The sequence below is a fragment of the Drosophila innubila genome, assembly GCF_004354385.1.
Source record: "Drosophila innubila isolate TH190305 chromosome 2R unlocalized genomic scaffold, UK_Dinn_1.0 1_C_2R, whole genome shotgun sequence".
Lineage (NCBI taxonomy): Eukaryota > Metazoa > Arthropoda > Insecta > Diptera > Drosophilidae > Drosophila > Drosophila innubila.
In genome coordinates this window covers 6,297,780-6,318,085 of record NW_022995374.1, presented here as the reverse complement: position 1 = coordinate 6,318,085, position 20,306 = coordinate 6,297,780, and the positions used below count along the sequence as shown (strand labels likewise).

At 38.5% G+C, this 20,306-nt stretch overlaps 7 protein-coding genes across 8 annotated transcripts; 6 read left to right on the top strand and 1 right to left on the bottom strand.

Annotated features, from left to right (window-relative positions):
* Positions 1-213: 213 nt before the first annotated feature.
* On the bottom strand, positions 214-2,481 carry LOC117785499 (proteasomal ubiquitin receptor ADRM1 homolog). Of its 2 annotated transcripts, XM_034623564.1 has the most exons (4): positions 2,372-2,479; positions 1,761-2,305; positions 926-1,149; positions 214-811 (listed from the first exon to the last, which is right to left on the bottom strand). In XM_034623564.1, the coding sequence occupies exons 2-4, from the start codon at positions 2,282-2,284 to the stop codon at positions 354-356; spliced, it is 1,206 nt and encodes a 401-aa protein (XP_034479455.1). In that variant the 5' UTR covers positions 2,285-2,305; positions 2,372-2,479; the 3' UTR covers positions 214-353. The 2 variants fall into 2 exon arrangements, with proteins under 2 accessions (XP_034479455.1, XP_034479454.1); XM_034623563.1 differs by having other exon boundaries at positions 214-1,149; positions 2,372-2,481.
* Positions 2,482-3,003: 522 nt separating this feature from the next.
* LOC117785501 (cathepsin L) lies at positions 3,004-10,798 on the top strand. The gene is made up of 4 exons (XM_034623565.1): positions 3,004-3,158; positions 4,109-4,204; positions 9,580-9,794; positions 9,860-10,798. The coding sequence occupies exons 2-4, from the start codon at positions 4,112-4,114 to the stop codon at positions 10,569-10,571; spliced, it is 1,020 nt and encodes a 339-aa protein (XP_034479456.1). The 5' UTR covers positions 3,004-3,158; positions 4,109-4,111; the 3' UTR covers positions 10,572-10,798.
* Positions 6,266-8,233, top strand: LOC117785505. Its single transcript, XM_034623572.1, has one exon. It carries the CDS (start codon positions 7,388-7,390, stop codon positions 7,673-7,675), a length of 288 nt encoding a protein of 95 aa, XP_034479463.1. The 5' UTR covers positions 6,266-7,387; the 3' UTR covers positions 7,676-8,233.
* Positions 10,799-11,317: 519 nt separating the features above from the next.
* LOC117785495 (probable phenylalanine--tRNA ligase, mitochondrial) lies at positions 11,318-12,915 on the top strand. Its single transcript, XM_034623559.1, has 2 exons — positions 11,318-12,636; positions 12,705-12,915. Exons 1-2 carry the CDS (start codon positions 11,416-11,418, stop codon positions 12,870-12,872), a joined length of 1,389 nt encoding a protein of 462 aa, XP_034479450.1. The 5' UTR covers positions 11,318-11,415; the 3' UTR covers positions 12,873-12,915.
* Positions 12,916-13,353: 438 nt separating this feature from the next.
* Positions 13,354-15,068, top strand: LOC117785497 (CAAX prenyl protease 1 homolog). The gene is made up of 2 exons (XM_034623561.1): positions 13,354-13,505; positions 13,694-15,068. The coding sequence occupies exons 1-2, from the start codon at positions 13,413-13,415 to the stop codon at positions 14,954-14,956; spliced, it is 1,356 nt and encodes a 451-aa protein (XP_034479452.1). The 5' UTR covers positions 13,354-13,412; the 3' UTR covers positions 14,957-15,068.
* Positions 15,069-15,116: 48 nt separating this feature from the next.
* On the top strand, positions 15,117-16,633 carry LOC117785498 (CAAX prenyl protease 1 homolog). The gene is made up of 2 exons (XM_034623562.1): positions 15,117-15,218; positions 15,292-16,633. Exons 1-2 carry the CDS (start codon positions 15,117-15,119, stop codon positions 16,540-16,542), a joined length of 1,353 nt encoding a protein of 450 aa, XP_034479453.1. The 3' UTR covers positions 16,543-16,633.
* A 45-nt stretch (positions 16,634-16,678) lies between these two features.
* Positions 16,679-20,296, top strand: LOC117785496 (CAAX prenyl protease 1 homolog). The gene is made up of 2 exons (XM_034623560.1): positions 16,679-16,804; positions 19,037-20,296. Exons 1-2 carry the CDS (start codon positions 16,694-16,696, stop codon positions 20,282-20,284), a joined length of 1,359 nt encoding a protein of 452 aa, XP_034479451.1. The 5' UTR covers positions 16,679-16,693; the 3' UTR covers positions 20,285-20,296.
* The last annotated feature ends 10 nt before the right edge of the window (positions 20,297-20,306 follow it).

Genomic DNA, 20,306 nt, shown 5'->3' with positions numbered 1-20,306 from the left:
ATGTGTACTTAAAAATTTAGCCTTTTTTTATAAATCTTTTTCCCCATAAAAACAGCTGTTTTGTTACTCAAAAGTTGGCTACAAAACAGACAAAAGCCAGAGTCAAGGACAACTTAATGAAACGGTAGTTTCGACAACAGTCTGGCAGCACTTGTCGTTCCCACAGTGATGCTCAAATCAATAGATACCAAACAGAAATATAAAGATATTTAATTGCATTGCCAAATTTATTTTAGAATCGAAAAACTGATAATGTGCAAAAATGATGGTTTATAACGCGTGGCATTTGTTATATTGGTTATAAGGGGAGCATATATCTGTATGTAGAGATGGGAAACATAAATCTATGTGCGTTATTTTTGCTTCTCTTCTTGTTTCTCAGTGGATGCGGCGCTCTCATCCTTATCCTTGGCTGGTTCAGCATCGCCTTTCTTATCGGCCACGGGAGTCTCCTTGGAAGCCTCCTCGGCCGCCATTGAGGCACCGACTGGCAGACTCTTCTCAAGGGCACGCACAAATTCTTCCAGATTGCCGGAGTAGGCGGCAGCGACTGCATCATGGGATAATTCAAATTGCTTAACGACGGGTCCAAGTTGGGCCGATTGCAGGGCATTGGAGAACTGAGCGAGGGCCTGTTGAAATTGTGGCGAACTGATGTGATCCTTGATCTGTTGCTTGCGATCCTCATCGGCATCCTCAGACTCCGGCAGGTGAACAATTAACGACTTGACACGCTCCGGATCCGCAATTAGTTGATTGATGGCATCGGCGCCGGACAGTGCCGTGGACAGGTCGATAGTTAGTGAACGACCTGCGCCATGTTCAGGGGAGAGATTGGATAAATAGGCTTGGAATGGATTTGCATATGCTCCACTTGTTGTTGTTTTTGTATTTGTTGGTGTTGTTGTGGTTTCTTTGTTCTTACCGGAGGCATCGGCGTCGGCATCAGCGCTTGAGCTGCCACCGCCAGCAGAGGATTCGCTCAGCAGATTGTTGCGGCTGCTCCCGGACTTGGAGCCCTTGGTTGGTGCGGACGGTGTGCGTTGCACGCTCACATTTTCGGGCGTTTGTAGAGCGCCGCTGCCCGACCCTCCGCCCCCGCTGCCGCCACCCGAGGATGCAGTGTTCCGCGATGAAGGCGTGCGCGTACTAAAAATAAAAACATTAGCTACAATTTCCTTAAAGAGAGAGAGAGAGAGAGATTCCTAAAAGCAGGGTATCAAACCGAATCGAATATCGGTTTTAGTAATGTTTCTATTTTGGTTTTCAGTTATAACGGTTACAAACACTCTTTATATATCGCTTTCGTAACGTTTAGTGTTATTTTGAAAATTTCAGTTTCGAAATACTAATATAATTTTGATTAAAAAAAAAAATATTTTAATGGTTGTTTAAAAGTTATACTTCTTTGATTTAAAGATCTTAAAAGTAATCATAAGTAAAATAATAAAAATCAAAAATAAATGATTATTACTTGAGTTTTATAAGATCAATATTCAAATTTAAAATCAAAATATTTTTGAAAAACGTTGATTACGTCATAACAACATAATTGAATTGAATGCTTGATTGAACCGATACGAACCGTTTCACATGAACCGGTTACTAACCGGTTATTTCAAATTAGGTATAATAAATAAGTTTTGTTTCGGTTAGTGTTAGTTACGGGTCAGTTACGGTTACCAAATTCAATCGGTTAATATGGGTTGGAGGTTACAGTTTCGATTACGGTTTGAATCCCCGCCCAAAAGTCAACTCACTTCATTTGGCCCAGCAGAGAGCTTAATCCGCCCATCTGACCCACTCCGCCGAAGAGCTGCATCAGCTGCTGCTGCGACATGTTGTTGAGCATGTATTGGAGATCGGTGCCTTCGCTGCCGCTGCCTCCGCCGCCGCGCTGATGTGCCGAGGGTGGATTGTTGAGTAGCTCGTTGATGCGTCTGCAGTGCTCGTCGTCCTTGTCCGTCTTGGGCTCCTGCATCCAGAAGAACATGCGACGCGAACTCGACTTGAATTTCAGCACATAGACGCGACCAGATTTACACTGATCCACACGCTTGTACTCAAAGTCATCGGGAAAGACAATGAGATCATCTTCCACCTTGCCGCTGGTGCGATCCTTCCAGCAGAAATGCATCAGTCCATCGTCGCTTTGGGTCATGTAGACGAGACCCTTGCGCGCATCCGGATGCACCATTTTACCAACCATATTCATGCGGCCAGCACGAAACTCCACAAGATTGGAGCTGTTGGAACTGCCCAAACCACTCTGTCTGCCAAACATGATACGGGCGCTTCTCGAGAGCTGCAATTAATAGTCAACATACCAATATTATTTAATCTTTTTAAGAAACGTAACTTGCATACTTACTGGATATATAATGTGAAAATATAAACAATTTGGGAATCCTTTTAATAAAATCGCCTGCTCTGCTGCGGGATGACGAGCAATATTAAGTCAAAGCGTTGCCAGCTTACCCAAATGTTGCCAACCGACCGTATGGCTGCCACCCTACTAAATTCACCGATCTGGCAATATGTACCACTTTGAGTCAAATGTCAAAATTGGTTACTTAAAATAATTCTACCTCTTTTTATTGACAATTTCTTAATTATTAAGCTAGAATTTGTCTACATTTTTGCAGAATTTTTGTTGCAATTTTCTGCATTTTTTAATATTTTTTCAAACATAAATTAGTAACTTTTTTCGCTTGGGATGAAAAGCCTCTAACCTTCATTAAACGTTTACGTTAATTCTATGTAATTTCGAATTTTAAAATTTCTTTAAATTAATTTATTGCAAAGTTATGGCATTTTAATATTTGCAATACCTAAATTTAAATTTATCGCTAGATTTAGCGACATGGCGCCAAATAAGTGACTTAGTTCACAATATGAGAATGGGCCTGCCATCCCGTTCTTTTTTTTGTTGCGGAGCGACTATTGAAATAAGTTGGCATCACGTACTTTATATATTCTAAAGATTTCTTTGCAACAACAATTTGCAGCTGAATTTATTAAACCACGAAAAGTGTAAGAGTGCAGTGCTCGGGTTGGCAACTTAACAAAATAATCTAATTCAATATTCATATATAAGCAAACATTGTTAACAGTTATTGTCAAGTCGCAATAAATTTAAAGTGATTGTTATTCAAGTGGTAAGCCTAAATGTACATACATATGAGTATTTATTTATGTACATGTGTATATATTCGAATAATAACAGCAGCATCTAAAACATTTCCTGATTTTAATAGCTTTTAAATAAATTCAAGATATCATTGTCTCAACCGCAGAAAAATCCCAATTGTCTGGTTCACAAAATCTTTGCATTAGTAAAAATTCCACTAGCAGCTCAGCTGTGTCGACATTTTTATTCTATTCTACTTTCCTCTTCATTCTACGTTTTCTCTCTTGTCATAGACTTTGGCGTCTTTGTTTATTACGTTGGCCGCCATTATTACTTTTCTGTGGCTGTTGCGCATTTTGTTTTCAGCTGCTGCTGCTTCACTCTTTACTGTGGCCTATTTATTTTTTCATTCCCTTATCAATTGGTTATTCGTATCATACTTTAGGTTACCTGTTATTGTTGCGGCTGATTCACATTTTAAACGCTTGCAAAACCTGTTTGGCCCTCGAACTTGGCACAATTGTCGTGATAATCAATGTAACAAACACATTGTGAAAATGGTTTCAAACTAACAGCTGCAACAACAACAACAACACAAACAAACGCAAGGCGAATGGCCGATAAGATAACGGAATCAATATTCGAACTCGAAAAAGGCAGCCAAAAACTAATCAGTTTTAAATATGAATAGCCCTGCCAGATTTTGATAATTCCTGTATTAATTTCTGCACTTCATGCTAGCTTGTTTTTGTTAACCGCAAACTCAGTAAGTTAGCTTATTGTTGTTGTCGTATGTATTTCATCAGCGCTTTGCTTGCCATTTGTTTGTTTATACAGAAAAAAAAAAAAACTTGTTAAGCTTTTGTGCATGTAAAAGCTCATCACGTGATTGGCCATAGACAGTCAAGCTCAAATTAAATTAAAGCTCAAGTTGATAATTATACATTTAATTACATTTTTTTAAAATCTTTTATCCAGAAAATGCGCGTAGTATTCGCTTTATTGGCCCTGGTGGCTGCCACACAAGCCGTCTCCTTTGCAGATGTCATCAAGGAGGAATGGCATGCCTTCAAGGTGAGTAATAGATTAAAGAGATAGTAAATAATATTGGAGAAATTGTTATTGTTATTGAAATGAGAGCTCAACAATTGTTGCAGTGTCAGGTGGAAAATGGCTGAATGCATATTTACACAAGTCAATGATTAATGCTTATTGTTCTTCCGGAATGTTTTAGTTCCGTATCTTGTTCTTTGTTTCGGCTTATAAGATATAATACCCATACAGCCCAATAAAAATTGTAAATACTATTAGGTTTATTTATTTATAATATAACAAGATTACAGATAAATTTATATCTGGTTAAGGTATAGCACAATTCTAAAATGTTTTCACCAAGAAACCATAGTTTAGATTCTAAACCTTAGAACCATAATATGGTTTTCACCAAGAAACCATAGTTCTAAAATCGGTTCCTGATTCCCGCTTTTTGAGTTGAAAAATGAAAAGGAAAACCAACAATTGCTTTTGGGTAGCCTTAGCGCTGTTAGAGATGTGTAGAACACCTCTGATTATTAGCATATCTTTAGTGTTTTTAGTGCGATCCTGACAAGGAACCAATTGTCAGTTAGCAGCTGGAAAATTGTTGAATGCATATTTTACACAAGTAAATGATTAATGCGCATTGTTATTAAACGAATGTTTAGTTCCGCGTGCTTTTCTTTGTTTCGGTTTTTGATGTATTCGCATTCTTTTTCGGACTCTAATGAGTCATGTGGGTGCACTTGCAGAGACAGAGACAGTTGTCAATGTTATTGTTGCAAGCTATTCTTGCAATGCCACAGCTGCTGATTAGCTGAGCCAGCAGTCACATGCCGGCTCACATGACTGTGCCACAATCCATCTCTAAATATGTAGAATGTCACATGAGATGCTGATAGACAAACGAGGGAATGTACTGGTACTCATATTTATAATCATACCCATACTCATACTCATACTCTGCTAAAACCGCCTTCCTTTTGTGACCGGCTCGGTTTGGTACGGATCAGCACTATTGATAAGAAAGCGACCCATTGATAAGCACGCGGGTCCATTCAGGCCAAACCAAAATTCTAAAAACCCCTATTAACAAAACACAATTCGCATTAATGTGATTTTACTGAGTCATTGAAAATTATTTGTATTTTGTTTAATTCCTAATTATTGTATTTGAATTTTTTCCGTTGTTTGTCTCTTTGTCTGCGTGCTAGTTAACGGCGTAGAGCGCTTTGAACTCGCTTTATAGGTAATCAGTCCTTATCAGTGTTATTTGCAATTGCTCCCAATCCGCCTCTTCTTATTTGCAATTGCTCCCATTCCGCCTCTTCTCTTATCGACTAAAACGTTCAACAAGTTGACAGCTTGGGTCTAGTCTAATCGACTAGTTGCATATACTAGATATATTTAGTTACTAAACATGAAAATAAACATACATATTCTTTAAACAGATTGAATAAGAAAAATACTTTAAAACCAATTTAAATATTTAAACACCCACCTTCAATGTTCTATTTTATTTTATAATTATTTCGTGTTACTTATCAAATTGAAAAGAAACTACCAAAATTATAAGACAATTGAATTTTTATGCTTACAGACTGTATTAGACTGTTTAATTTTAATGATTATTTGACGAAATCGGTTTTACAGCTTCAAAAATTTCATGAAAATGCAAAGAAAACACTTTAATTCTAATATTAAAGTTTTTCTAACCGTTTAAATTAATTTATATTCCATACCGAATACAATTTAAGCTCTGAATTTTGACAGTTAAAATTAGCTAGATTAAAAAAAAAAATCATAATATAAAAGAGCTGAAAGAAATAAAATAAATATGTTAAGGTGGTAAAAACAAAAACAAAACAAACCCAATAAACCCCTGTACTTTTTTTAAGTACGGGGTATAAAAACAGTTAAAGCTACGCGCGTTTCAGATTGTTAAAAAAATTACTGCTGCATACTTTTTGGCATTTTGAATTTATTCTTGAAAAATAGAAACATTGCATACTTATAAGCTTGACTTTAAAGTTGTATTTGAAAGAAACCAATGCATACAAAACGGGGCTTGTTAAAATTAAATTCTTTTTATTTTGCACACTCGGCAAAATCTGAAAGGAGGAGAGCAAGTGTTAGGAATGTTCAATTTCTATTAATGATGATATGCAGATATTTATTGAACTACAAATAAACATTCCATTCAAATAGAGCACAAAAGCAACTGCGACGTCAACGGCAGTCAGTCGGCCTTTGAGCTGATAAGCGTGTGAAATACGACCACCTAAAACGCTGTCAATCATATTCTTATTAAGATGTTATTTTTTGTTTGGGTTTTTTGTTGTTTTTTTTTTTTTGTTTTAGTTTTTTTCATTCAATTTGTGCGCAATTCGCAAACACAGCAACAATAAATAATTCATTCTCGGAAATGGCGTGTGACTGGCTGAAAATGCTTATCACTTGTTTTGTGTTTGTTTTTGTTATTTGACTTTGCTTAGACTCTTTTTTGACCGAAAAGCTTTCGTTCGCTCTTGCGGTAAATGCGCGAAAATAAGTAGGCAAAGAAGAAGAAGAAATACAACAAGTGGGCGATTTTTTGTGTGTGAATGATATCGATATACATACATTTAAATATGCTACAACCGGTTAGCCAATTTCGATATACATGAATATATGCATACATACATATGGTATTATGTGAATATCCTAATAAATCAGCATCTCTTTGTAATTGACGCATTTGAAATTCAAACCGGTCCCGATGCCTTTCTGCCCGTTTAGACCCCTGCATACAGGCACACACACACACAAAGAAACTATAATGATTAAATGTATATTTGAATGTATGTTTATTTGCGTAGCTGTCTGTGCATCTGTGTGTGTGCGTGCACAGTGCGCACTACGAAAAAAGTCAGGCTGCTATTTTTGTTATTAACCGCTCGACTCTCAACGCAAGTAGACAAGCAGTCGCAACGTTAGCAGCTCTTGGAGAGAGAGAGTCACATAGAGAGAGAGAGGGAGAGTGCGCGCGCCTAATTTGAAGAGAGAGATTGAGTGAGAGTGTGTGTGTGTAAACGGGAGCAAACTAAAGAAACATATTAAAGGAAAAGCACAAGCACGCGCGTCATTTGGAAAAACGTGCTAAAGCAAACCAAATCGTACAAAGGCGGCTATATAAGAAGTTTATATAACTTAGCACACACACACGTATATAAAGTAAAAATAATGGCCAGCTCCAGTGATTTAAATGTAGTGGTGGATGTTGTGATTCCTGTTGTATTTGTAATTGCAATATTCGTTATCAACGGTTTTGTGCTGCGCCTCATAATGCGTAAGCGTCGCGAATACCAAAATCTGCCACAGCAGCAGCAGCTGGAGGAGAAGCCCACAACATCGGCGACAGCAGCAACAGCAGCAACAACCACAGAGTTGCATCAAGTAACTGTTGAAGTAACTGTTGCAGGAGGAGCAAACGATGATGATAGCTGTTCCATTGAAATGGAGCGACTGTAGCCAAAGTTGCTCACCTCTGCAACATCCTGCAACAAATACAGTTAGCCATGTAGCTATAAGATACTCAAACTCATGTGACCAGAAAACATGCAACGAACTTTTGTATTGTATGTATGCACTCGACTAAAGTGCAGTAAGCAGCAAAGCGAGCACCAATAAATTGTATAATAAAAAACGAATCAATATAAAAAAGAAAAACAAACAACACCTATACACATGTCCATGTATGTGTCTCTGCTATGTACATATGTGCATATGTATTAGTTGCGTATATATATGTATCTATAAGAAGCACGTGCATTTAATTACTGTTTTAAGTTTGATTTTTAAACTTTTGTACTGAGCCTCAAAAGCCTTTTACTATCTTAATACAAATATGCAAATTTTTATATTATAATAAAAAGATAGACATTTTGCAACACGCAAAAGTTATTTGAAAAATCAATAAAATGTCTGGAATTTATTTTTACTTTTATCGTCAGTTCACAAGTTGCAATCGCCACGCAGTCATAACAATTATATCAATTATGTGCAATATAAGAATAAAGTCCAAAAAAATAACACGCAATGGGGCGAGTCTAACAACATTAAAAAAAAAAAAAAAAAACAACATCATCCGGTCATTTCAGGGCGACAATTGTTGCGTTTGTTTGATATAATTAAACGCTGGGTGCTTTGAGTTTATTTGACAACGCCTAACGAATGTTTACTGTACCCAATTGCGCCTGGGTATACCCTGTAAATTGTAATGATAAAAGCTATGCTTGAGTAGTTGAATAGATTTATTTTATTCTTATTTAAATACCTATATTTTTGAAATTCTGTTTTTTGTAAGTATTTCTAAAAAAGAAAGACAAATAAAATCTCTATCAGGTGTGTTCTAGAAATCTCTAGAGATTTTGAAATGAAATGTTTTTGAAAACAACCGTTTCAAATGTTGGTGTTCCTTAAATTTTAGAGATTTCATATTTTCGAAAATATTTTTTTTATGCATTTTTATTCTATTTAAGATTTTTAAATTCTAATTAATTTTGTCAAATCTTTTAAGAATTTTTAAGACATTTGAAAACAATGGTTTCTTATTTTCAGGAACACCAACAATTTGTTTTGGGTTGCTTTAGCGCTGTTAGAGATTTGTAGAACACACCTGTATTAGATTTTAAATTTGCCCTTGTGGGATCATTTTTAATTTTTATGACTTGGCTGTTTAAACAATTTGTATTTATGACTTTTCTTATAACTTGAAGTTAGGTGACTCGAACCCATTTATTTTACAAACTGTGGTAGTTATGTGACAAAAATATGTTTCAAAATATGTAAATATTTGTATCTAATAATTTTGACTAACTGCTAACTTAAGATATACAGTAAGTGATGAATTCCATCAAACTTCCTTTTTTTTAAATGTCTAGCCTGCTTACAGGGTATGTGCACGTCGTTTACAGCATAAATGACGGTTTTACTGCTTTTTATGCGCTCATTTACAACTACTACCTGAATTTTTGACAGAGTCGTTAAATCACATTTATGGTTATAGTTTAGTTTTATGCTTGCTACCGTGTTACGTTCTAGCCATGTGTTACCTGTTTCTTGGCTCTGATAACTGATAAGAGATAAGTAAGTAGAATCGGCTTATCTCGCATGTTCTCAAGGGCAATAAATCCAAATCGAGTACAATCTTTTGTCTCTAAGCCTCAATGCATTGGCTTGAAATGAACTCTCAGCAGGGCATGTGCAATAGAGATTGTTGAGCTATCTAATCTGTGGTGTGTACTAGGTAAATTATTATTGTTATTAAACACGTCTTTGTGATAGCTATAGAACATGTTGATAAGCAAATCAATTGTGTTGTCGTTTCAAATATAATATACCCGTATTTCATGTTATTGCTTTTGTAATTGCAGCTGGAGCATCGCAAGCATTATCAGGATGAGACCGAGGAGCGTTTCCGCATGAAGATCTTCAATGAGAACAAGCACAAGATTGCCAAGCATAATCAGCGCTATGCCGCCGGCGAAGTCAGCTACAAGATGGCCGTTAACAAGTATGCGGATATGCTGCATCATGAGTTCCATCAGACGATGAATGGATTTAACTACACACTGCACAAGCAACTGCGGTAAGTTGAACAGTTGAACTTGATTGAATGACAGGTTGTAATCGCCTCCATCAATCTTCTTGCAGTGCTGCTGATGTCAGCTTTACGGGCATCACATTCATCTCGCCGGCACATGTTACCTTGCCAAAGTCCGTGGATTGGCGTACAAAGGGCGCTGTGACTGAGGTCAAGGATCAGGGACATTGCGGCAGCTGCTGGGCATTCTCTAGCACTGGTTCTCTGGAGGGTCAGCATTTCCGTAAGACTGGTGCCTTGGTGTCGCTGTCGGAGCAGAATCTCGTTGATTGTTCCACCAGCTACGGTAACAATGGCTGCAACGGTGGCCTGATGGACAACGCCTTCCGTTACATCAAGGACAATGGTGGCATTGATACTGAGAAGTCATATGCTTATGAGGGTGTCGATGATTCATGCCACTTCAACAAGGCGACCATTGGTGCCACCGATCGCGGGTTCGTTGATATTCCCTCGGGCGATGAGAAGAAAATGGCTGAAGCTATTGCCACCGTTGGACCCGTATCGGTTGCCATTGATGCTTCGCACGAATCATTCCAGTTTTACTCCGAGGGCGTCTACAATGAACCAAACTGCAGTCCCCAGGAGCTGGATCACGGTGTGCTTGCCGTCGGCTTTGGCACAGATGAGAACAATAAGGACTACTGGCTGGTCAAGAACTCGTGGGGCACCACCTGGGGTGACAAGGGCTTCATCAAGATGACCCGTAACAGTGACAATCAGTGCGGCATTGCCACAGCTGCCAGTTATCCATTGGTTTAAATCCAACACATAACCGCTCAACCTCATTTAATTAATCGCATAACCTCTATTCCAACACAAGCATCTCAAAAGCGAAGTTTATAATTTAGTTGGCATTATACCAATATGCTACGATCTGTAAAATTCATCACATTTTTTATAGTTTGCCATTTAAATTTGAAACAAATTAGGCATATTTCAATGTTGATGTTTTTGTATAAAATAAAGAAATATTTGTAAAATAACAAGAAATCCCTTTTATATATATTTTGAACAATTACAGCTGACGTAAATTTGAGATATTAATAATATTGAATTAAACTTAAGATTCACCATTGATCGTTTTTATTTGCGGATTGAAATTATTTAATTATTATAACGTACACATAAATTTCAAGCGAATATTAGCCCCTTTCACTTTATTTGAAATGTTTAATAAGCAATTCAATTGGTTTTAATGCTTTCAAAAAAATTCAAATTCGATAATTTAAGTAATGGCGCTGATTTGTTGTAGCCCTGGTTAATGTAATCGATTTAAATACAAATTATCGATACTTGTGCGCAACCGCATCGTAATTTCGCTATTTTTAAAATTATTTCTAAAAGAACTTTAAAAAAAATCTAAAAAATTCTAGCAAAAGATGGAGGTTAACTAAAAATTCTAGCTTTAATAAGATAAATAAATAAAAATGTTATTAGAAAATCTACTATTTTTGAGCATTTGATTAAAATGCTACGACCTGCCAACCTTATGCGCCGGGTGGCAGCCCCAAAGTATATCAATAACAGCTGTTGTTTTGTAATAGAAAAAAGAATGCAAAATAATAATAAAATTGCAATTTAATAAATTATAAACAACATAAAAATGTTATTAACATTACGTGCTCCCAGCTCCAGGCTGTGCTCGGGCATCTCGAGACATCCGAGTCGTTTGCTGGCCAGCAGTGCCGCTGAGGAGGCCAAGAAAATAACAACCCCCCACCAGAAACAACTTCAATTGGAAATTAACGGAGGCACGTACGCCACGGACAGCTGGACGAATGTGACGCCCAAAATATTGACACACCTGGGACTTAATAAGCATCTGCAGCGTGATCATCCATTGTCGATTATCCGCAAACGCATTGTTAACTACTTTTACGGAGCGTATCGAAATCAGCGGGGAAATCCGCTTTTCTCCGTTTACGATCAGATGAACCCGGTGGTGACAGTGCAGCAGAACTTTGACAACTTGTTGATACCCAGTGATCATGTGAGTCGCCAGAAATCGGACTGTTACTATATCAATGAGCAGCATTTGCTGCGCGCCCACACTACAGCCCACCAGGTGGAGCTGATCTCGGGAGGATTGGATAACTTTTTGGTAGTCGGCGAAGTGTATCGACGTGATGAGATCGACAGCACACATTATCCAGTGTTCCATCAGGCGGATGCAGTGCGTCTGGTGACCAAAGACAAGCTCTTTGAGCGCAATCCCGGCCTGGAGCTGTTTGAGGAGACGTGGTCGGGTTCTATTGCCGATCCGAAACGAATTTTGCCTTCGTCCAAGTGCATGGATCAGACAAAGCAGCCCTGTCATACCCTGGAAGCCGTTAAATTAATGGAGCATGAGATGAAGCACGTACTTGTTGGCCTTACAAAGGAACTCTTTGGTCCTCGCATCAAGTATCGTTGGGTGGACACCTATTTCCCCTTCACACAGCCTTCCTGGGAGCTGGAAATTTACTTCAAGGACAACTGGCTGGAGGTGCTCGGGTGTGGCATAATGCGTCACGAGATTCTGCAACAGGCGGGAGTGCATCAGTCTATTGGCTATGCCTTTGGCGTGGGTCTCGAACGCCTGGCCATGATCCTATTCGATATACCAGACATTCGGCTGTTTTGGTCCAACGACAGCGGCTTTTTGTCCCAGTTTAGCGAAGAGGATCTGCAGAATCTGCCCAAGTACAAACCCATCTCTCACTATCCCCAATGCACAAATGACTTGTCTTTCTGGCTGCCGGAAGATGTTGAAGTGAACGTTGGTTTCTCACCCAATGATTTTTACGATTTGGTTCGATCCGTGGCCGGTGATGTTGTAGAACAGGTGAATTTTGTTTAAACTTGAAAATTTACTTATAGAAGCTAATTACCATTGCTTTTGTATTCTTACAGATAAGTTTAGTGGACAAATTCAAGCATCCAAAGACGGCCAAAACTAGTGTGTGTTTCCGTATCGTCTATCGCCATATGGAACGCACCATGACACAGGCTGAGGTTAATGAAATACATAAGAGCATAGCCGATGCCAGTGTGGAACATTTTAATGTGCAAATACGCTAGTCTTAGCTTAACTTGCTTAAATAAAAAACAATAAATAGATAAATTTAAATTTCAAATATTCTTTTTCTGATAGTTATCGTTTCTTTTGCCGTTTGTATTGATTAACGATTGTTTGCTACGTTCCAGCAGAACTGTGTGACCGTTTGCTGCATTATTAAATATTCTGGTATATTTTTTGGCGTCTCATCTCAGTTAAAAAAGTTTCCATTACTGATAAAAATTGCAATTTAAAAACGCAAAAAACTCAACAAAAAATTATTAATAAAGAAAATTCTAAAAAATATTATGCAAAAATGTAGAAAATTCTAGCAAAAAAAAAATTAAATACGAAAATGCGTAAAAATATCAAAAATTCCCCTTTTCGGAAATATACTTATTTTCTAAGTACAATAAATCAAACCAGATCTGGAAGAGTTTGCTGGGTGGCAACCTTTGAGCAGGATGGCAGCACTATGAGTGACAGAGAGAGAGAGTTCGGACGCGGCATTGAAGTTTTTTCTATTTACTTAGTTTATTCAGTAATTTGAAATTCAGGTGAAAATGTCTTCACTAGATGCAGATACTGTACTATACAGTATATTGGCATTAGTCATTATTGAAAATGCTCTGGAAATCTATATATCACTGCGTCAGGTAAGAAAATATTGCATAGCCGGCACGTGCCGTCATCAAATGCGGCAATAAAAAAATAGTTCGGGGTTGGGATGATGCATACATAAACTCTATGTGTGTAATACCCGCATGTATATATTTAGCACTATGTTGAATGTCAGCTGGGTTCATTGATTGCAATTAATATCAATTTACTTGCGTATCTGTAGGTGAAAGTCTATCGCAATGCATTGAAAGTTCCCGGCGAGCTGACGTCGCATATGAGCGAGGAGACGTTCCATAAGGCGCGTAAATATGGACTGGATCAGGAGAACTTTGGCATATTCAAGGCATTGCTAATGGATGTACTGTTGCTGTGCCTCGAACTCTATCTTGGCTTGATCGCACTCATCTGGAAAGCCTCCGTGGACGTGGTCAATCGGCTGCAGTGGGACGCCAGCAATGAGATACTTGTGAGCTGTGTTTTTGTGCTCATCTCAAATTTGCTGTCGACCTTCAAGTCGCTGCCCTTTAAGATATACAAGATCTTTGTGTTGGAGGAGTTGCATGGCTTCAACAAGCAAACAGCTGGCTTCTTTGCCTGGGATCAAGTGAAGAGCTTTTTGGTTACTCAAGTTGTCATGCTGCCCATTACAGCGGCCATCATATTCATTGTTCAACGTGGCGGCGACAATTTCTTCATCTGGTTGTGGGTATTCACTGGCGTCATCTCTCTGGTGCTGCTCACAATTTATCCGATCATCATTGCGCCGCTGTTCGACAAGTATACGCCACTGGAGGACGGACCATTGCGCAAATCCATTGAGGATCTGGCTGCATCGCTCAAATTCCCACTGACAAAGCTCTATGTGGTCGAGGGCTCAAAACGCTCCTCACACAGTAATGCCTATTTCTATGGCCTGTGGAACTCAAAGCGTATTGTGCTCTTCGATACTTTGCTGCTGAACAAGGGCAAGCCGGATGATTCGGAGCTGACGGACGATGAGAAAGGCAAGGGATGCACAAATGAGGAGGTTCTGGCTGTGCTGGGACATGAGCTGGGCCACTGGAAGCTGGGACACGTTACCAAAAATATTGTTATTATGGAGGTGCATTTACTGTTGATGTTCCTTGTCTTTGGCTATCTTTTCAAGTATGCACCCTTCTATGAGGCTCTGGGCTTCCAGCCCGGCACACGTCCCATTCTTGTGGGTCTGTTAATTGTATTCACATATGTCATGGCACCCTATAATGCTATAATTAACTTTGCCATGACTATACTGTCACGTCGTTTCGAGTATCAGGCGGATGAGTTTGCCCATTCGCTGGGCTTTGAAGATCAGCTTGGACGTGCATTGATTAAACTGAATTTGGACAATTTAGGCTTTCCAGTCTATGATTGGTTATATTCCACATGGAATCACTCGCATCCCACGCTACTGCAGCGTCTGGCCCGTCTCCGGGAGCTGGGCGAGACCAAGAAGCAGCAGTAGGACGAGTTCGAGACCAAAGCATTTAATTTGTATGTGTCCCCGATCCCCTCTACGTGTAGTTTATGTAGATTTCAATAAAGCAAGCGATTTCCATTTTAAAAATCTATTCAAATTGTTTGTGTTTTGTGGAAATGTCAAATTTTGGAATCGGGCACTTAAAATGTTCGCCTTGATCTGGAATGATCCTGACAGAATACTCTTTATATTATTGGGCATACTGATTGTGGATAATCTCTGGTCAATATACCTAATGTTGCGCGAGGTAAAAGCCATGAGACAAGTCTTTCAATACATATATATATATATATATATATTTTTTTTTTTTTTGATTTTAGATTCTAATAGTGCATCGAGTGACTGAAGTGCCCGATCTGCTGCGTCCATATTTATCTCGGGAACTATTCGATTCAATGCGTACCTACAAATTGCACAAGAGTTGGCTTTTCATTGGGAATACCCTTTTTATGGTCGTCTTTTGTGGTTGCCTTGAGCTTTACTTTGGCTTCTATGCATTCGTCTGGAACTTGGCCAATATGATGGCATTTGCCAAATGGATGCAGCACGAGTTGGTCATCTCCATAATCTTTGCATGCATTCTTAACGTTTATCTGGTGATCAAGTCTGTGCCAGGTCGTTTCTATGAGAAGTACTGCATAACCAGCTTGGTCAAGAGGCATCCTCAAAAGTGGTATGTGTATATTTTGGGTTTCCTGCTGGATACGATACTCTCGTTCGCGTTATTGGTCATCATGGTGGTCCTTTTCATATATATAGTCAAGTACTTGGGCCAATATGCATTTCTGGGACTCTACGCATTGGCAATGCTCCTGACCGTGTTCATAATCCTTATGCTGCCGTATTTTATCGATCCTTTTGTTGGGAAACGTGTGCCGCTGCAGAATGAATCCCTGAAAGCGGAGCTGGAGCGACTTACGGCGAGAGTGGGATTTCCCATGCAACAGGTGCACATTATTAGAGTAAGAGATCCAAGCACTGGCAGCAATGCCTTCTTCTATGGCAGCTGTTGCCTCAAGCGGATTGTCATCTTTGACACCTTGCTGTACAATCGAGGACTCCAGAATCACGTTCAGCTGCCGGCAGAAGAGATGGGCAAGGGTCTGCGTGATCCCCAAGTGGTTGCTGTTGTTGCCCACGAGCTGGGACACTGGAAATATGGGCATTTCTACAAGGCCATCATCATGTTCAAGACACATTTATTACTGACGTTGTTCCTCTTTTCCCTGTTCTTTCCCCATGGTCCCTTATATCAGGCGGTGGGATTCGAGTGCGGCCTTCAACCGACTATAGTTGGATTCCTGATTGTATTCGGTTATGTGCTGGCTCCCTACTTTACGCTCTCCAATGTCCTTATGCTCTCCGTGACACGACAGTTTGAATATCAGGCGGATAAGTTTGCCTCTCAGCTGGGACATGCTGGAAATCTGAGACTGGCGCTGCTTAAGCTTTATGCGGACAATTTATCATTTCCCATATCGGATGAATGCTATTCCATTTGGCATCACACACATCCCACAATGCTCCATCGTCTGGCCAGACTCGATGAGCATGAGGCGAACAGAAATTGAAATTGATCAAAGTAGCCTCGATTCCATATTAAATTTGACTGACATTTCAATAAGTTTCTCAACAATACAATTTTTGTTTTTATATATACCCTATATGTGTGTTATTTTGTTGTTTATTTATGTATTTGGAAACATGATCTTATCCTGAGCAATGGTATTTTACGACTCTTGGCCCAAGATAGATCCGAAGATTGTCCTTTGGCTGCTGCTGGCCGTTCTTGTCGTTGACCACATTTGGGAGATGGTATTGGCCAAGCGTCAGGTGAGATGGATGAGATATACAAACATACGTTGATTCATTTAGTGAATTTCTTAAATTTTACATAAAGCATTTGGAATAATGTTTCGAAATCTTTATTCCCGAAAGAACATTCAGTCTTTAAAGATAATTTCAAAGTAAGATTCAAAAAGATTCCACACAGAAAAATTATCTTTTTGATGTGGTTGGTGAAATAATTGGTTGTTATTTTTTTAAAAGTATTGATATGATATGAATGAAGTATGCGATTTTCCACTACTTTCCCTGTCACATTTCCAAAAACTTCAAAGTGTCATAACTTTGTCAAATTTTATCCGATTTCCTTCTGGATTGTCAATTTGATCATTATTTGACCTCTATTTTAGTTCTGCATCAAAATTGGAAAACCTAATTTTTCTTCCTTTACTTTCAATTTTTTCCATACTCTTCCCTTGACACATTTCCAATAACTTCAAAATGTCATAACTTTGTCAAATTTTATCCGATTTCCTTCGGATTGTCAATTTGTTCATTATTTCACCTCTATTTTCATTCTGCATCAAAATTGAAAAACTCAATTTTCTTCCTTTACTTTCAATTTTTTCCATACTCTTCCCTTGACACATTTCTAAAAACTTCAAAATGTCATAACTTTGTCAAATTTTATCCGATTTCCTTCTGGATTGTCAATTTGATCATTATTTGGCCTCTATTTTCATTCCGCATCAAAATTGGAAAACTTAATTTTTCTTCCTTTACTGTCAATTTTTTCCATACTCTTCCCTTGACACATTTCCAATAACTTCAAAATGTCATAACTTTGTCAAATTTTATCCGATTTCCTTCCGGATTGTCAATTTGTTCATTATTTCACCTCTATTTTCATTCTGCATCAAAATTGAAAAACTCAATTTTTCTTCCTTTAATTTCAATTTTTTCCATACTCTTCCCTTGACACATTTCTAAAAACTTCAAAATGTCATAACTTTGTCAAATTTTATCCGATTTCCTTCTGGATTGTCAATTTGATCATTATTTGGCCTCTATTTTCATTCCGCATCAAAATTGGAAAACTTAATTTTTCTTCCTTTACTGTCAATTTTTTCCATACTCTTCCCTTGACACATTTCCAATAACTTCAAAATGTCATAACTTTGTCAAATTTTATCCGATTTCCTTCCGGATTGTCAATTTGTTCATTATTTCACCTCTATTTTCATTCTGCATCAAAATTGAAAAACTCAATTTTTCTTCCTTTACTTTCAATTTTTTCCATACTCTTCCCTTGACACATTTCTAAAAACTTCAAAATGTCATAACTTTGTCAAATTTTATCCGATTTCCTTCTGGATTGTCAATTTGATCATTATTTGACCTCTATTTTAGTTCTGCATCAAAATTGGAAAACCTAATTTTTCTTTCTATACTGTCAATTTTTTCCATACTCTTCCCTTGACACATTTCCAATAACTTCAAAATGTCATAACTTTGTCAAATTTTATCCGATTTCCTTCCGGATTGTCAATTTGTTCATTATTTCACCTCTATTTTCATTCTGCATCAAAATTGAAAAACTCAATTTTTCTTCCTTTACTTTCAATTTTTTCCATACTCTTCCCTTGACACATTTCTAAAAACTTCAAAATGTCATAACTTTGTCAAATTTTATCCGATTTCCTTCTGGATTGTCAATTTGATCATTATTTGGCCTCTATTTTCATTCCGCATCAATATTGGAAAACTTAATTTTTCTTTCCTTAGCTGTCAATTTTTTCCATACTCTTCCATTGACACATTTCCAAAAACTTCAAAGTGTCATAACTTTGTCAAATTTTATCTGATTTCCTTCTGGATTGTCAATTTGATCATTATTTGGCATCTATTTTCATTCCGCATCAAAATTGGAAAACTTAATTTTTCTTCCCCTACTGTCCATTTTTCCCATACCCTTCCCTTGACACGTTTCCAAAAACTTAAAAAAGTCATAACTTTGTCAAAATTTATCTGATTTCCTTCTGGATTGTCAATTTTGTCATTATTTGGCCTCTATTTTCATTCTGCATCAAAATTGGAAATCAAAATTTTTTTTATAGATTGTTCTTTTGGGACATTATAAGAACTAGATTCTCATATCTTCTGTATTTTAGTTGAATTATACTCTATATTTGGTGTTTTATTTACAATTGAAAAAGGTCCTAAATGAATCAGCCTGTAGTTTGAGTATCATTTGGTATCTGATTCGAATCTGTCTAGTAGCAACTGGTCTGTCTGGGGGCCAACACGGTGCCAGAAGAGCTACGTGCGGTCATTCCGCCGGAGATCTATCATCGTGCCCGCGTCTATGAGCTGCATAAAATGGAATTGTTCATGTGGAAACATGGGATTGATTTGGTCATCAGCCTGGCCGAGGTATTTTTCGGCTTCTATCCATTCGTTTGGGGCTTGGCCTGTTCCACATTGCGCTCCGCCACCAAGGAAGAACTGTGGATAAGTCTAATCTTTGTACTCTATCTGACAATCTATATAACTTTACGATGTCTGCCCGTTTTACTATATGACAAGTGTATATTGGAGCTACGTTATGGAACTCAGACACGTATGCCATGGTATATGTATCTGTGCATGGGCCTCATATCCATAATCCTGGCACAGATTGTCCTCGCACCGCTCACATTGGGCATTGTGTTTATTGTTCAAACGCTTGGTTATTTTTTCTTTTTATATTTCTGGGTAATTTGGGCGGTATTCACATTGCTAATGGTCTTCCTCTTGCCATATATTTGTGCACCCTGTATTGGCAGACAGGTGCGACTGCCGGAAGGTCCGCTCTATCAGGATGTGAAGCGTGTGTGCGACTTAACCGATTTTCCCATGTCCCGGGTCTTTATCATACGCACCAAGTCGACGCAGTATAGCAATGCCTATTTCTATGGCAGCTGTTGTTTAAAGCGGATCGTCATCTTTGACACGCTTCTATATAACAAGGGATTGCCTCCCCACGAGCTGCAACCGTTCGAGGTCGGACGAGGATTGTTCAATGTGCAGGTGGCGGCTGTGGTGGCCCATGAGCTGGGACACTGGAAGAAGGGTCACTTCTACAAGGCCACGCTGATAATGAAGGTGCATTTTCTGCTGACGATGATCCTGTTTGGATTGCTCTTTCACTGTCCCCAGCTGTACGAAGCTGTGGGATTTCAGCATGGCATATGTCCCATAATTGTGGGTTTTATAATTGTCCTGAGATTTGCTCTGACGCCGTATTTGACACTGGCCAACTTTGTGATGTTGTGGAATTTGCGACGTTTCGAATATGCTGCAGATCGTTTTGCCCACTATCTGGGCTATTCGATGCCACTGAGATCGGCTCTGGTCAAGATCTATGCGGATCACATGAGTTTCCCCGTCTATGATACCTGCTATGCCCGTTGGCATCACACACATCCGACGATCCTGCAGCGTTTGGCATATCAACAGAGATTGGACATCGAGGCGATCTACAACTAACCCTACTCATAGCCAAGCATCT

Excerpts from the sequence above, each read along its gene's own strand:
- LOC117785505 (XM_034623572.1), top strand. The coding sequence starts at position 7,388 with ATGGCCAGCTCCAGTGATTTAAATGTAGTGGTGGATGTTGTGATTCCT.
- LOC117785498 (XM_034623562.1), top strand. The coding sequence starts at position 15,117 with ATGTTCGCCTTGATCTGGAATGATCCTGACAGAATACTCTTTATATTA. Across the intron at positions 15,219-15,291 it reads TATACCTAATGTTGCGCGAG|ATTCTAATAGTGCATCGAGT; the intron begins GTAAAAGCCATG and ends TTTTGATTTTAG.
- LOC117785495 (XM_034623559.1), top strand. The coding sequence starts at position 11,416 with ATGTTATTAACATTACGTGCTCCCAGCTCCAGGCTGTGCTCGGGCATC. Across the intron at positions 12,637-12,704 it reads CCGGTGATGTTGTAGAACAG|ATAAGTTTAGTGGACAAATT; the intron begins GTGAATTTTGTT and ends GTATTCTTACAG.
- LOC117785499 (XM_034623563.1), bottom strand. The coding sequence starts at position 2,284 with ATGTTTGGCAGACAGAGTGGTTTGGGCAGTTCCAACAGCTCCAATCTT. Across the intron at positions 1,150-1,760 it reads TCTCTGCTGGGCCAAATGAA|TACGCGCACGCCTTCATCGC; the intron begins GTGAGTTGACTT and ends TTTTATTTTTAG.
- LOC117785501 (XM_034623565.1), top strand. The coding sequence starts at position 4,112 with ATGCGCGTAGTATTCGCTTTATTGGCCCTGGTGGCTGCCACACAAGCC. Across the intron at positions 4,205-9,579 it reads AGGAATGGCATGCCTTCAAG|CTGGAGCATCGCAAGCATTA; the intron begins GTGAGTAATAGA and ends TTGTAATTGCAG. Across the intron at positions 9,795-9,859 it reads ACACTGCACAAGCAACTGCG|TGCTGCTGATGTCAGCTTTA; the intron begins GTAAGTTGAACA and ends ATCTTCTTGCAG.
- LOC117785497 (XM_034623561.1), top strand. The coding sequence starts at position 13,413 with ATGTCTTCACTAGATGCAGATACTGTACTATACAGTATATTGGCATTA. Across the intron at positions 13,506-13,693 it reads TCTATATATCACTGCGTCAG|GTGAAAGTCTATCGCAATGC; the intron begins GTAAGAAAATAT and ends GCGTATCTGTAG.
- LOC117785496 (XM_034623560.1), top strand. The coding sequence starts at position 16,694 with ATGGTATTTTACGACTCTTGGCCCAAGATAGATCCGAAGATTGTCCTT. Across the intron at positions 16,805-19,036 it reads TGGTATTGGCCAAGCGTCAG|CAACTGGTCTGTCTGGGGGC; the intron begins GTGAGATGGATG and ends TCTGTCTAGTAG.